This window comes from Pseudopipra pipra, chromosome 1, assembly GCF_036250125.1.
Source record: "Pseudopipra pipra isolate bDixPip1 chromosome 1, bDixPip1.hap1, whole genome shotgun sequence".
NCBI classification, from domain to species: domain Eukaryota; kingdom Metazoa; phylum Chordata; class Aves; order Passeriformes; family Pipridae; genus Pseudopipra; species Pseudopipra pipra.
Window position 1 is genome coordinate 57,004,216 of NC_087549.1, and position 15,779 is coordinate 57,019,994.

General features: G+C 40.4%; 1 protein-coding gene across 2 annotated transcripts in view; it reads left to right on the top strand.

Moving 5' to 3' along the window:
- Positions 1 to 5,059: 5,059 nt before the first annotated feature.
- Positions 5,060 to 15,779, top strand: part of DOK6 (docking protein 6) — a 265,261-nt gene continuing 254,541 nt past the window's right edge. The window contains exon 1 of one of the 2 annotated variants that reach the window (XM_064657745.1): positions 5,060 to 5,409. In XM_064657745.1, the coding sequence (XP_064513815.1) occupies positions 5,344 to 5,409 (66 nt within the window). In that variant the 5' untranslated portion in view covers positions 5,060 to 5,343. The remainder of the gene's footprint in view (positions 5,410 to 15,779) is intronic. The other variant, XM_064657736.1, reaches the window with a different exon arrangement.

Genomic DNA, 15,779 nt, shown 5'->3' on the forward strand with positions numbered 1-15,779 from the left:
CCCATGGTAGACACAGTTGAAAACTTGGATGAATCAGAATTCAAGTTTGTCTTAAAGCTTAAGTGCACTTAGCTAAGTTTCAGCCTTTGAGTATTTAAAGATAATTATAATGGAAAAGAATACTTTTTACACAATATGGGATATCATTCCCTAAAAGTTTTCCTGCAGCTGTTTCTGAAGATTGTTGGAATATTGTAGGTAAAATGCCAAACACATTTTTTTAAATAAAACACTTCTGTGGTATTTACCATGTTTCATGTTTAGAAATTGGCAGAAGCCAGCCAGGAAATTAATGTTTTTATAGCTATATTTGTTTGCAAAGGGATTAAGTTTAATGGGTTCTCTAAGATTTAGCCACCTTAATTTGAAACATTATTTCCCAACAAGCAGAAGCATAGTATCTTACTCTCGGATGCTGCCCTTCATAGTCAAATATATCAGTCTAGGCCCTTTATGATAAAGTCAGTATACAAATTCTTCTAATATAACTGCTGCAGGGCATTGTTCTCCAAAAGCAGATCGAGGCAGACATGTGGGGAAAGTGGTGCCTCTAGCTGGTGTGGTTACCACCGAGAGAACAAATCTGTGAAGACAAAGTTAGTTTGACAGCACAGTTACAGGGGCCCCAACCATGCCCATAGTACTTCTTGGTTTGGGGCAAAGACCAAAAAGCATAAATTATGATTTGTGTCAAAAGTCAGAGTCTCAGAGGAGCAGAGATTTCACTCTCACTAGCTGTCTGATAGAAAAACAGAGGCAACAATATTGCCTTTTTTGATCCCCAAAACCAGACTAAATCAGCTATATCAACACATAAACCAGAAGATAACAGTTTTTAAATTTACCCTTCTGACACAGGCCAGGAGGAATAGGGTAAGATATAAGTCTATATGTCTATCCTGTATTTGGGGGAAAAAAGAATATGTACTATGGATCTGGATAGAAAGTCAGTAATAAATATGCATGTGGTTTCACACAGGAACTAATGGCTTTGCTTTTTACAATGCCAATGGAAAAAAATAGTTTTTTAATATTGTCTATCTAGATGATTTGTATTTCACACTAGTTCACAAAGGACTCTGGTTAGTATGTGATTTATGGTTGGAGCAAAATAATTATCTGAAGCTTAGCTGAAGGTAGGCTTTCAGCACATTAATAATACATTAGCTAATGTTTCTTTTTTGGCATTGCCTATGCAAATTTCTATTATCATAATAAAAATGACTGTTTATTTTAACAGCTTTAGATGAGAACACGTATTTTATCTGATGTCTTGATTAAATACTAACTGCCAGTTCCCAGATAAACTTTTAACCAGAGTTTTTCTTTTAGTCTCAGCGGGTATTAGGTCAGTAAAGTAATGGGAGAAACATCTCGCTTTGCTAAAAACTGAGAGGAGCTCTCTGTGGTCCTCTTTGGCAAGTGTGGTGAAAGTTCATCCTGGCTGGAAACTTCAAACACTGATAGCTGTCACAGGAAAATCATTCATGACTGTGAATCATATAAAGTCAGATTTAAAACATATACTGCCTAAATTTGTTCACTTTGTTGAGCAAGCATAGGTGAAGAAAATTTCATTCAAATAATTACTTTCTGACTAATGGCAATACATATTGTCTGTCCAAAATAGTATTAGATTTCATTGCACTTAGGTTGATCAGAAATTAACTTCTCTGCTTGAAATAATTTGTGACTTGATTACCTGCTGAATATTTCCCTTTCCAAGCTATGATTTCACACCAACAGGCATATTAGAAACCATATTTTAGAAAACATATAAGGTATTAGTCATGGCAATGTATTCTTCAGATGGAATCATACTATGTCTTCCCTGCCACTGCCCATTGAGTTTGTCCCTGTTGAGTTTCTGAGAACATTTGACTTACTGAGATTTCTGAACAGAAATAGGATAAAACATTTGGGGTAACTGCTTTGGGGAATCTTCCTTCATAAGTTATGACTTTCTCAGCAAATACAATGTATATACGTCTTACAAGAGTATTTTTGTGGGGAAGTAACAAGACAGTTTGTCTGCATTCCTGTGATTCAGAGTGGCCTTGCTATGTATTTGTGTCTCAAGCTGCCCATGGGACCCCTATGCAAATGAATATTTGATTATTCTGGCTGATGCTATCCAAAGCAGCTGAAAATAAATACCAGACTGATCATTTTATAAGCTCAGGCTGGCTAATTTACACTCTGTAGAATATAGAACAAAATGCTTTGTATTTTACACATATTTTGCTTATCTCTTGTTGCATTTTTTCCATAATAAAATAAATAATAAAAATGCCATTCGTACCTGGATATTAAAGAAAGATAAAAGAACAACAATAAACAATTGGAGAAAAATCTGTTGAAAAATACTAATATATATATAATTATTATAAATCAAACCCATTTTCCATGCATGTTATATGATAAAACTATACTAAAACATTATACTCAAGAATAAATGGCTGATTAGCTTTGGAAATATAGCACCGTCTTCAATTTCATTGGCAGAAAATTTTGCACAGTAGAGTTCTGACAACAAGACATGAATGTTAGGGAGGTGACACAAGTTCTGCTTGTTGCCGCTTACTGCAGAGATTGGAAAACTAAAATTTGCCCAGGAGTGTTGTGTGTTCTGAAACTGCTGCTCTCTTTGAATGATATACAGAACAATTTTTTTTTAAAAATAGCATTAGTTCTATCTCAATTTGAGTACGTATCAAATTTTTCTCAGATCCTACAAACCACTTTTTGTGTAGCTGAGAGGTGGTGAAGAGGGAGCAGGAACTGCATGTGAAAACAGCTCTACAAACTTACAAATCTTTCAGGGTTAATCTGTAAGGGAAATGTCTTTTTGTCAGTTAATTGAATAGGATTATGTACTTTTCTGGTTGGCAATTGAAAGGAAATGTTCCTTTCCTTTTTGATCCTTCAAGAGCTTTCTGTACTTTAAATAATTGCTAGTCTCATTTTGAACAAAACTTTTGTTTAATATGTTGTAAAGTGTCTTGAAAGAATTCTCTTGTAGGTATATCCCAGTTTTCTCCCTTAAATTACTGAATATTCTGATTTTACATATCAATAAAACAGAAATTAAGGAAGAAATCATATTCTATCCAAAGTAGGAATTCAAGCTCATACTATCCTTTTGACATTTCACTAGAAATACCAAGGAAACAACAATAAGCAAAGTATTTTTATCTATTCCTTTTTATGATCTTATCTTTTATAAAAAAATTGCACAATTATATAGAAGTTTTTGCTTGGATAAAAATAATACAGACCCTTACTCCAATAAAAATAATGCAGAGTCTTGCTCTGAAATTTGTATAATTGGGAACTGAGTTGCTAGAATATAAAAGTGTAGGTAAATATTCATCTGCTTCACCAATTACTATGTGACTAAGGCAAAGAAATTCAGAACAAAGTAAATAATAAGGGTTATTCTATGGAAAGAGAGCAATAAGAGTGTATTTTTCACACTCATTAGACGTGGATACAAAGCTAAAAGCAGTCAATGAAGATGCAAGAGTCTTTAGATCATAATACTAAGATTCTGTTTTGTTATTTTTAAATGGAACACTATACCTGTTTGATGGTGGGGTAGCAAAAATACTTTAGTACCCAGTTGTACCCTTCAGGTACTGGAAGACCTGACACTGGAAGACCAGGTCACCCTGAAGCCTTCTCCAGGCTGAACAATCCCAGCTGTCTCAGCCTTTCCTCATAGGAGAGATTTTCCATCCCTCTGATCATCTTTGTTGCCCTCCTGTGGACCCAGTCCAACCAGTCCATGTCTTTCTTATACTAAGGGCTCCAGAGCTGGATGCAGTAGTCCAGGTAATTATAGAGAGTAAAGTTAGGCTTCATCCAAGCACTGTAATAATTTTTCTAGATTGTATCTTTCCTATTTGGTGCAAGACTTTTCTCCAATATTGTCTATTGATTTTGAAAGTCTGAAATAAATCTGCCAAACTTTCAACTAGAGAATTATGTTTCATTGCCCCAGTCTACAGCACACTGCACACTGCAAATTCCTGTTTCATAGAACTTCAGGACAATGGTGCAGTAGAATGTAGACATCTAGGAAAAGAGCTCATGAAGCTTTCGTTAAGCTTATCATACCAATCAAACTTTTTTCATTGAAAGCATTTATGAAGTAGAATTTTATGTAACAACAGTAATGCACTATCTTGTCAATCCCATATATTTACAGTTTATCGAGCAGCCTCGGTTCATTCTTGTCCATCCCTATTTTACATGTAACTAAAGCAGACACAAACAATTCCCTGTTTGTTTTTGTTTGGTTTGGTTTGTGTTTGGTTGTTTGGTTTGGTTTGGTTTGTTGTGTTGTTTTCGTTTAGTTTTGGTTTTTGTTTTGTTTTGTTTTGTTTTCCTCCCTAATCTCTCCTAAATTTTATCTGTTTTCCTCAGAAGTCATTCTTTTGCTAGATCGACCTCAGTGAACAGTAGTTAAAAGACATGGTCATCACTGTGGAGGGCACAGAATGCCTATGTGTGACATTTTTTAACTTCAGGTGGACTTTTTTCCTTTCTTTCTTTTTTTTCCCTCCCCACTTCTGTTAATATGTTTGTTTCATTAAGTTTGTTAAATTAACACAAGAGTTCAGTGTTTGCTGTGGGCTACTACGCGGCTTCCTGAACACATGAGGCGGAAAGATGCCCTCCCGGACCGTGTTTCCAAAGGGATCTGCCGCACGAGCCGGGGATGCCGCGGCCGCGACCATCTGCCAGCCTGGAGAAAAGTAGGTAAACCCACTCGGCCGAGGCCGAGGAGGGCATCTGGCCGCCGCCCGGTGTCATGCCCGGGGTCGCGGAGCTCTCCTGGCACCAGGAGACCCGCACCACCCACCCTGGGTCCCCGTCCCCCGGCGGCGGGAGGGTGTGCGCTGGGGGCGGGCTCCGCGGCCGCGGCGCCGGGGGCGGTGTCCCCTCTCCGCCCCGCCCCGCCCACCGCCCCGCCCGCCCCCGGCCGTAGGCGCGGGCAGCCGCGAAGCCACCGCCGGGCGGAGCGGAGCGGAGCGGGGCCGGCGGCCGGGGCGGCGGCGGCGGGGCGGGGGCAGCGAGGGGCCAGCGGGGGAGCGGAGCGGCCGCCACCGCCCCCCGGGGCGGTGCCGGGCGAAGCGGAGCCGGGCGGCCGCGGGAGCGGCGCGGAGCGGGCGGAGCGGAGCGCGGCGGCTGCCGCTGCCTGGATGCCAGAAGCGCCTCTGGAGCCAGTGGCCGGCGGCACCCGGGAGGGCCCGGGGGAGGAGGAGAAGGAGGAGGCGGCGGCGGTGGAGGAGGAGGAGGACTCCGGGCGCGGAGGGGAGGAAGCAGGCAGCGCTGGCCATGGCCTCCAACTTTAACGATATAGTCAAACAGGGCTACGTGAAAATCCGCAGCAGGAAGCTGGGGGTGAGTGAGTTCTCTCTTCGCCGGCCCTGTTCGGGGTGGGGGCGAGGCGCTGGCGGCCGCCTCGCCGGCCTGGGGGGCGGCAGTGCCCCGGGCCGGGGCTGCCAGCGCGGGGCGCGGCGACCTGCTGCTGCTGCCGCTGCTGCCGCCGCTGCCGCCGCTGCTGCCGCTGCTGCTGCCGCCGCTGGGGCTCGGACTTTGCTCCCATCTCCGTAGGGGTCGGTGGGGATGCGCTGCCATTGCTCTCGGAGAGAGCCGGCTGCTCCTGTCTCCGGGAAGGCGCCGCTCCTCCCTTCTGTCTCAGTGTTCCCCTGCCAGGGTCACTGTCCGCTAAAAGCTGCGTCCCGTTCCCTCGTCCTCCTCGGGCCGAGGATAACACCCCACTTGGGCGTCCCTGCCTCTCCCGCTTCCCCCCCCACCGCCGTCCCCCGTCCCTCGCCCTACTGCCTCCGGCAGGGGCTTGGGCGGGGAGAGGAAGGCGCAGGGAGGATCTGTAAAAAACTTTGTGCAGAGATTCTCCTTCCCTCTCTCCCTCCCTCTCCCAAAATGGGAGAGGGATGTCTTCAGTCAGGGCAGAGTCTGAAAAGACTGGTACCAGAGCAGCCCAACAGTAACTGAGAAAAGCGGGCGTGGAGATGTGGGGGTGCTCGTGCCCCAGGGCATAGAGGACTGGAGAATGCAGCGGGCCGGGGGCGGGCGGGGAGGGGAGGTGAGTGACAGCCTTATGGACCGAAAGGCAGATGCAGAGTCTGACAGTGATAAAAACTAGGGGCGGTCCCTTAGGTGAGCGTGGCTGGTCTCAGTACGCACCGGGGTGCTCAGCGACACAATGTTAACGAATTGGCCAAGTGCACTTTCCCTGACGGGGTACAGCAAACCTTGAAAAGGCAGTGAAGTTGGAACAGAGTGTGTATAAGGGTCAGGATTTTCTAAACTTCAGTCGGTGCCGGGAATCATCAGTTTGTGCTTTCTCCTTACCCTTTGTGTAAGAACGAGAAGGCTCGCTGGCTTGCACAGCTAGCAATGTTGCCAGTGATCCCAAAAGATCCTGTTGGCTCGAGACTAAACCCGACTAGGGCTGAGAGGAGGTCTGGAGTTCTTTGAGTTCATGCTTCATTTTTTGTTTAGACGTGCAGAAAAGTGAAGGGTCTCTACCTGCTCTCCCTTCCAGGAGAGCCTCTCTTCCTGCTTCCCCTGAAACCTAATAGAGCAGGGACCATGTGAAATCTGCCCTCCTCCAAGTCATGATCTTTGAGCTTATCACAATGCTAATATTTATCTCCTCCTCCTTCTCTCCCCTTTTCCCTTCCCCCAGATGCTGTGCTTTGCTTGCAGACACATTGTGCAGGATGGTAGGACAATAATCAGAAATTGACCTTTGGAGCACTTTGGTACCTTGGCAGGGCTGTTAATTCCAAAAGAGCACATGAAAGTTTGGTCCAAGCCCTTAATTGCCCCAAGTCCAAATGTATGAGAGATGATGTAAATCCAAAGAGAATGGATGCTCTTATTAATGATTTTGCAACCTCAAAGTCACTCTGTGCATCAGTAAAGCATTAGTCTTATCTGAAAGAGCAATTTCTAAGCCCTAGTTTGTTTCTGGCAGTCCTCTGCTTAACCTTTGCTCATCAGTTTTTCCCCAGCTCAGCAGTGTTACTAGATGGGCCCAACACAAAGCAGAGGGATGATGGTATTGCATTGCCTTGATGTTAGTAGTTGGAATCAGAGTTAATCTGTTTGATTTGCAAATCTGTATAGGAAGGTATCTCAGTGTCCTTTAAGTGTGAAATTATGTATATGCATATGTTGATGTATGCAAATACTTTTATATACCTATGTGTATGGCATATATGCAACAAATGTAGAGTTCATATCACAGTAATCTTGGTTGATACTTGCTGACTTGTGTAAAAAAATTTATGAAGGTGGTATTTCATTGCAATATATCTTAAGTAGCTTGAATATTTTGGTTTGAAGATGTTAATCTGATTTTTTGAGTATAAATGCTTTTTTTTGTGTGGATATTATTCATGGTCCTAATGATTATCATACTTCTACACTAAGCAGAAGGGAAATAGTTCATACAGTGTCTACGGAGGATTTTCTCCTACTGAAGTGGTTTATGAGGGTGACAATTCAGACTATACAGCCTCAGGCAGGTGGTAGTATAAGCTTAAATATGACATATGGAAATGCAAATCTGAATAAATCTATTAAATACAATGTAAAATGGATTATATTTTATAGAAAATAGCATCAAAATTCAAATGAGTGTGATGGTTGAAAGGTATGAATATGTGTGGATATATCCATAGCTAATTGGATTCTTGTGACTGAATATCTAAATTAATGCAATTTTTGTTCACCAAGTGAAACATTAAAGGTTTGTATTTTTTCCCTTTATGTCTGTCTCCAAGTCCAAACGTTAATGAATTACACTAGAGCTGTCATAATGTAGGTGAATACATCAATTTTCAGGGATATAAATGTCTGGTGGCGAATGAATATTTTTAACCTCCAAAAAATATTGAAAGGAGGGAAGAGAGTTATGGGCTCTGAAAACTAAGAGTAAGATAATTTTTAAATATGTCAATAGGATTTTATCTCTTGCTGGTTATGTTACATTCCTATACACTGGAACTTACTGGCATGGGGTTTTTTGGTCATAACAGTCTACATTCTTTGAATATTTCAAAGTCTCCCAAGAAGCAGTTTGATTAGAACTTGGAGAGCTGAGGTGACTAATACTGATTTTAGTGCTAGACTTGGGCAATAAAACTAATTCTAACCTTTGGGCTGGTAGCCAATTCATTACAGAAATTCTTCCAATGCAACTTTTATTCTGTCTTGTTCTGTGACTGAGGGAGCCCTGGCTGGGAATCAAATGGAAGATAGTTCAATAGTGTATTTTCATTTTATTGAAAAAACTCCACAGCAACAAGCTTTGATTTGTGCTGAACTTTCTGATAGAATTTGGTTTTCCAAGAACCTAATTTTCAAAAACTCAAGTAGTAAATCTTCATCTAATTGTAAAATAGAAAGTATTTATGTTTTTTTTTTTTAAGAGGTATAACATGTTTTCTTCTGACTTTTTATGGCTGTCTTGCGTTAAGTACTTGTTACCCTGTCTGCCTACTGCCCACATACCTGCAAATTGTGTTCATAGTGTGTGTGAGTATTGTCTCCAGTCATGGAGGATGGACAAACATCCATTCTGAACTGTGCAGTCAGGACTTGGAGCTGTTTTTCCATCATAATGTTCAGAAGGCTGATTTGAAGACAAAGATGAAGCCTAAATCTTGATGGAAATACATGGCAAGAAGTACTGTGAGAGTTTGCCCTTTTTGTTTACTGATACCTGATCGTTAAGATTTTTTTGCCTGCTTTTCACCTTATGCTTAATTGCTCATTTACTGTTGGATTTACAGCTTAATGGATTTCTGTATATTTTCTGGCAGTCCAGTATTTTCAAGTCGACCTCATTGTTCTGATACCTTTAAGTTGTTAAAGTAGCTTCTTTTGTTGTAAGATCGGATAGTCAGCTATGGAGCTTTACCAGTCTCTCTCTTGTTGTTGGATTCTGACATCTGGGAATATCATGGTTTCTGCCATAGAGATATCAGGCCACGAAGAGACATCCAGCCAGTTAGACCACTTAGCCTATCTCCTTTTCTTAAGTGTGAACCGTACATGAAACTTTTCTCTGGTGCCTTGAAATTTTAAATATATATTAAAGGCGATGTAATAGACAAGCTCACTTGTATACATGACATCTTCATCGAGGTATCACAGTATCTTTGAAACTTAGAAACTGTAGTCAGTGAGGATGACATATAATTAAAACATCTTTATAAAATCTGTTTCCCTGCAGCCTAAATATGCCTTTCTTTTTAGTGCCCTGGCATTCCTGCACTGTTTGATATTTTGCTTTTCTCTAATGCTACATAAAGGAAATACCTCATTCTTGCAGCCATTACATTTGACCTGTGCAACCCTCCTTTGAAATAAATTTGATTGTAATGTGTTGTGCTGTTCAGATCAGAATAGGTCATTTGTGTAGCGTGGAACAGGACTGTGCTGCCTTTGTTCTTTTGGAATCTTTCATACTTGTGTCACATTAAAATTCATATGACACAATTTTATACTGCACTGGCTGTGCTTATAGACTGAAACATTGTTGTAGCAGATTGGAATCCCTTTGTTGCCTCCTAATAAACTAAGCTGCGAGTATTTCATGCCTTGTTGATGTGCTGTTTCTTAGAAGAAAAACAATTTGATGTTGCATTAGGAAGTCTAATTAAAAATGAGCATTGTGTCACTTCGATAGTCTTGTTTTGACCCATATCAACCTTCGAAGTCATAATCTTATTGTTTGTTTGTTTCTGTCTTTTTTTTTGGTCACGCCTCGGCCACAGAACAAAAGAATCCTGTTTAATGGAAATTTTCACTCAGTTGATGAATAATTACTGATTTTTCTGTGATTCCACATACTAAGTAGAATTATTTTCTGAGTGGTTTAGTTTACACTCTAATACAGCTATCCAAAGAGAAAATTGTATCTGCCACTCAGTCTTGATTGAACAGTAAGTAGCAGGTTTCTCTTAGTCACCAAATGAGAAGTTTTACCATATAAACCCCCCTATTTTTAACCATACTTTTAGATCATTACAGGTACCTTTTGTGGAAATGAACATCGTGTTTCTCCTTCTGCTGTTAACCCTGTCTTCAATCAATCAGCACTAACAATACTATGAATACAAGTGTCTGATTGCAACTGGGTTCCTCTTGAAAAAATGCAGTATGTGTCTTACAAAATCCTAACATTTAATTGATATCGTGTGGATACTTATGGTGAAGAAAGCAAAGGGAGCTGCAAAATGTCCTGGGTTTGAGATTACATTGATTGATTGTACTGACTCTGCAAGTGGGTCATGATGAATATAGAGGGCAAAGTAAAGGTTTGAAGTACATGCTTGTACATGAAGAAGTACAAGCAAGTTGTGTGGCCTGGAGTGGATATCCTTTCGGTAGATTATTTTGTATTATTATCTGTGGGAAATCTGCTCAGCCTGTTTGAAGGCACTGAGATTACCTTTTATATAACCGCATCCTGACCGATGACATAAACTATGAATTACATCTTGGAGCATGAAAATAATTTGAATGAAACTGTAAAACCTTAATTCCGGTTTATAATGTATCTATTTATAATGTATCTATTTTAATTTTTATTAAACTCTAGATGGACAGAATTTAGGTTCCAGATTCCTTCCATATAAAGGAGTTTCTTTTTCATGATAGTTCATGATAGTTCAACCTGAGATACGGAATTAAAAGGATTTCACTGGGATCCATTAAAGAAGCTGGTTACATTCACTACATTATACTGAAAGTATCATTTAAAATACCAGTAATTACTGCTTGTAGTACTTCTTGCCAAGTCACATGAATGGATTTGAAGAATTAAAAGGCAAATACGTGGATTTCCAATTTGGTCGTTATGGAAAGAATAATCATTTTTAGCTTCTGACCAGTTATTATTGATTAAGCATTGTACAGGAAATTGAAAGAAATATCTTGCAGCCATGGTAAGCAAGGACAAAAAGTCTGACAACTTTTTATGCTAATGTTTGTGTTTAAAACAACTTGTGAGTCAGGCTTGTGGTAAGCACTTTGGAGTTGCTATGTTTCCCAGTTGATTTCCTTCATGTGCTTTTCCACCTTTTAATTCCCAAGAGGTATGATAGCCAAAGGTTAGTAATTTTGTGATGGATGACTCTTACTTAAAGAGACAAGTAGTTCTCTTTTGTAGATAGCATATCACATCCATGTTATCAATGGATTATAGATGCTTCTATTTTTACTTTTGTGTGTAATGCCATTAGCCTCAATGAGATTAAACCTTAGCTGTATGAAGAGTACACAAAGAAGTGTTCGTACAGACTCTCTCTCTTTCACTTGCATATTTTGAGATGGTAAAATTTTATTGAGAATTTATTTGTGTCTCCTGTAAGGTGATGGCCTTCTGTTTTTTCATTTAGGAGTCTGTAATTTTTGTCCTGTGATGGATGTTAAAACCCAATGAAAAGATTCAGTGAAAAGACCCTGAAGTCAGTTTAAGGAACCCATTAACTTTGGTGGCTTTGGTTCAGAGTCCATGTGGGAACATTAACTGCATGCATAGAACATGAATTTCCTTGTTGTAAAATGCCCTTCAAATCCTACTCAAAGGAGTTGTCCTTTCTCATTTCGGTAATTGTGGAAGGATCATTCTCTATGAATCCTTGAAATATACAAGGAATTATTCATGTAATTCCAGTAGTGAGTTTTCTTCCTAGTATTCTAGAAATAATCTCTCTTCGAATCATTCATTCAGATTTTTGCAAGCAGTGCAAAATGCTCTATAGCTGTTGCCTGGCAACAACAAATTCAGGCAACAGCATATGTGAGTCGGTTGTTAGTTATACATTTATATATGTTACTGTATAGAGAATACATTTTAGATAGGTACTAATGAGACATTTCAAAAAAAAAGCATGCTATGAAATGCTCTTTAAAAAAAAAAATCGAGTAAAGATTTTGGGGTCTACATTACCCTGGAAAGTTTGTCTTTTGTTTTAGGTTGTATGAAAGATCAACAGCTTTTCACAAATGTCATGATGTAGTTAATATACTTCTATGCAGTCTTGGAAAATGTAAAATATTCTCTTTGTTGAAGGTGAGAAATACTTTCATGTGTATGCATTTTAAATTATATCCCTCACTGTTCTTTAAATTAATAATATATTATTTAACCAAAGCATGGGTGTTTTACTGTATACTATGTCCTCTCATATCTACTATGTTTAAAATAATAATTATAAATGTTTCACTGCATTTTGTATTTTTAATCTTTTCAACTTGCAGTGCAGCTCTAAGATTCAAAAATATCCTGGTGTATTAATGTAATGAATCATCGTTTGGTTGAAATTTTTTTTCCAGAGGAAAATACATACTTCAACTCTAAATACTATGACATTTCTTGAAGAAAGTCAATGAAGAAAAACAAGGAAATCTTTTAATCTTGTGGAGAAAGTTTTTATATAGTAGGACAAAATTGCAAACTTATTAAAAAAAAGTTGAGCAAGAGTGTGTGCAGTAACTGTATCTTGACACCTGTGTCACATAAATGCTTGCTTTTAATTAATATTTTTTTATTATTATTCAGAATACATATCCACACATCACGTCTGAGAAGAAAAATTGTGTGATTGTTCAGACCAGCACTTAAACCACTGTCTCTGAAAACTTGGTACAGGCAATGAGATTTCCAAACAGTGAGATTTTCAGCTGGCATCAGACTTAAATCTACTGACTCCAGGAGTACTCTTATGGACTAGGATAGGTCTTGGAAAGCTGAGACTACCACTGAAGGGTTTTGAAGATGAATGTTAATTTCGATGTCTGCTTAGAAATTAAGGGAAAAAACAGTGCAGTCTGTAATCTAGAAATGAAATATACTTCTTTTCAAAAGTGATCTTCACTGCAGATCACTGCAGATCACTGCAGAATCACTGCATAACAGAGAGAGTAATTAGACACTGGAATGGGCTGCCCAGGGAAGTGGTGGATTCACCGTCCCTGGAGGTTTTTAAGATGAGACTGGATGTGGCACTTAGTGCCATGGTCTAGTAACTACAGCGGTGTTGGATCAAGGGTTGGACTTGATGATCTTGGAGATCTTTTCCAACCTGGTTGATTCTATGATTCTATGAACATAAGTCTTCCAGATTTTGAAGCTTTTTAACAATTTTAATGTGTGAAACGTCATTGCTGGCACGCTTAGAAGTTACAAGACCATGCAAATGGAGCCTTGCAGGAATTACTGTTCACTTCAGATGCGCATAAATTAGGAAGATAATTAATGGAAGTGTGTAAATCTTTTAAAAATTGATCTTCTTTCTCTCTGTTGTTCAGTTGCCAAACTGACTATCATCATCTCTGGCTTATCTGGTCTGAACTTTGGAGAGGTTGTATTCATTAATATGTCAGTAAGGAATTAGAAGGACACAGCATTGACTAGACCTGGGGAAAAAAGTTGTACACTGTCTGTCTACTGGAGGAATGGCTCTTTGGGGTATTTCTCCTACCTGTTCATTGCAAAAAGAATTAATAGCAAAGTTTATTATTGAAAGGTTTTCACTACTCTAGAACCAAATTAGTAACATCTTTGAGCAGGAAGCTCCTGATACTTCTAATACTCTTTATTGTTTGTCCCTGGATTTTTCTTTTTTTTTTTTAGACACTCTTGCTCTGAGGTTCCCTGCCCTCAGAGTGAATTGGTATATTCTCTTTTCTCATGCAAACGCTTTTTTTCTTGCAAAGAAAAAAGAGTACATGAAGTCTTACAAAATAAGAACACAGAAGAGTTTTCTGAATGAGTAGTCATAATTATTGGTTTTGTGCAGTACCTAAAAAGAGGACAGTTTATTCTTATAAACTTATATTTATTGTAATTACTTTTATTTTTGTTTTTATTTATCAGACTACTTTTAGATAGTATAGTCTTTGATAAAGTAATTACTTCATACAGTAACTGTTATCTAGCTCTAGTATGATGTGCGAATGTGAAATAATAAAGTATATGAATAAAAACTAATAATGGAGAAAGCCTTAATTTTAATTGAAGTTGATATACTAATAAACTAGATTAATATAATAAACTAGATTAATATGATAATAATAAGGCATACACTATGTATAATATATATGTATATAATAGTATGATAATAGCGTCATAACAAGAAAGAGAGAAGGTTGATTTTCCAGAGTTGTAACAAGAAGGGTAGTAAAAAAAATGATATTTTACTGATTTTTATTTTGTGTAGTCGTAGTATCTTAAACTATGAAATGCCTCAGTTTTTAGCAGTAAGACAGATGGCCCTCAGGACAACTGGCCTCTAGACCAGATAGACAGAGACAGAGACCTGAATAGCCCTCCTGTATTCCAGGAGGATGTAGTTAGCGACTTACTGAGCCAGCTGGATCCCAACAAGTCTATGGGACCAGACGGGATCCATCCCAGGGTGATGAGAGAGCTGGCAGAAGAGCTTGCCAAACCGCTCTCCATCATCTTCCAACAGTCCTGGCTCTCTGGGAAGGTCCCAAATGATTGGAGGTTGGCGAATGTCACCCCAATCCACAAAAAAGGCTGCAAGCAGGACCCTAGCAACTATAGGCCTGTCAGCCTGACCTCGGTGCCTGACAGGGTTATGGAACAGATCATCCTGAGTGCAATCACACAGCACCTTCAGGATGGACAAGGGATTAGACCCAGCCAGCATGGGTTTAGGAGGGGCAGGTCCTGTCTGACCACCCTGATCTCTTTTTACGATCAGGTGACCCACCTGGTGGATGAGGGGAAGGCTGTGGATGTGGTCTATCTAGACTTCAGCAAGGCCTTTGACACTGTCTCCCATAATATACTCCTGGAAAAGCTGGTAGCCCATGGCTTGGACAAGTATACCCTCTCCTGGATTAGGAGCTGGCTGGAGGGTCGGGCCCAGAGAGTGCTGGTGAATGGAGCTGCATCCAGCTGGCGGCCGGTCACCAGTGGTGTTCCCCAGGGATCAGTGTTGGGCCCAGTCCTGTTTAACATCTTTATTGATGATTTAGATGAGGGGATTGAGTGTATCATCAGCAAATTTGCTGATGACACTAAATTGGGAGGGAGTGTCGACCTGCTGGAAGGCAGGAGGGCTCTGCAGAGGGATCTGGATAGACTTGAGAGATGGGCTGATTCCAATGGGATGAAGTTCAATAAAGCCAAGTGCCGGGTCCTGCACTTTGGCCACAACAACCCCCTGCAGCGCTACAGGCTGGGCACAGAGTGGCTGAAGAGCAGCCAGGCAGAAAGGGACCTGGGGGTACTAATTGACAGGAAGCTCAACATGAGCCAACAGTGTGCCCAGGTGGCCAAGAAGGCCAATGGGATCTTGTCCTGTATCAAAAATAGCGTGGCCAGCAGGAGCAGGGAAGTGATCCTTCCCCTGTACTCTGCGTTGGTGAGGCCACACCTTGAGTATTGTGTTAGTTCTGGGCCCCTCAGTTCAGAAAGGATATTGAGGTGCTGGAGCGGGTCCAGAGAAGAGCAACAAGGCTGGTGAAGGGACTGGAGCATAAGTCCTATGGGGAGAGGCTGAGGGAGCTGGGGTTGTTTAGCCTGGAGAAGAGGAGGCTCAGAGGTGACCTCATCACCGTCTATAACTACCTGAAGGGAAGTTCTAGCCAGGTGGGGGTTGGTCTCTTCTCTCAGGCACTCAGCAATAGGACAAGGGGGCACGGGCTTAAGCTCCACCAGGGGAAATTTAAGTTGGATATCAGGAGAAAATTCT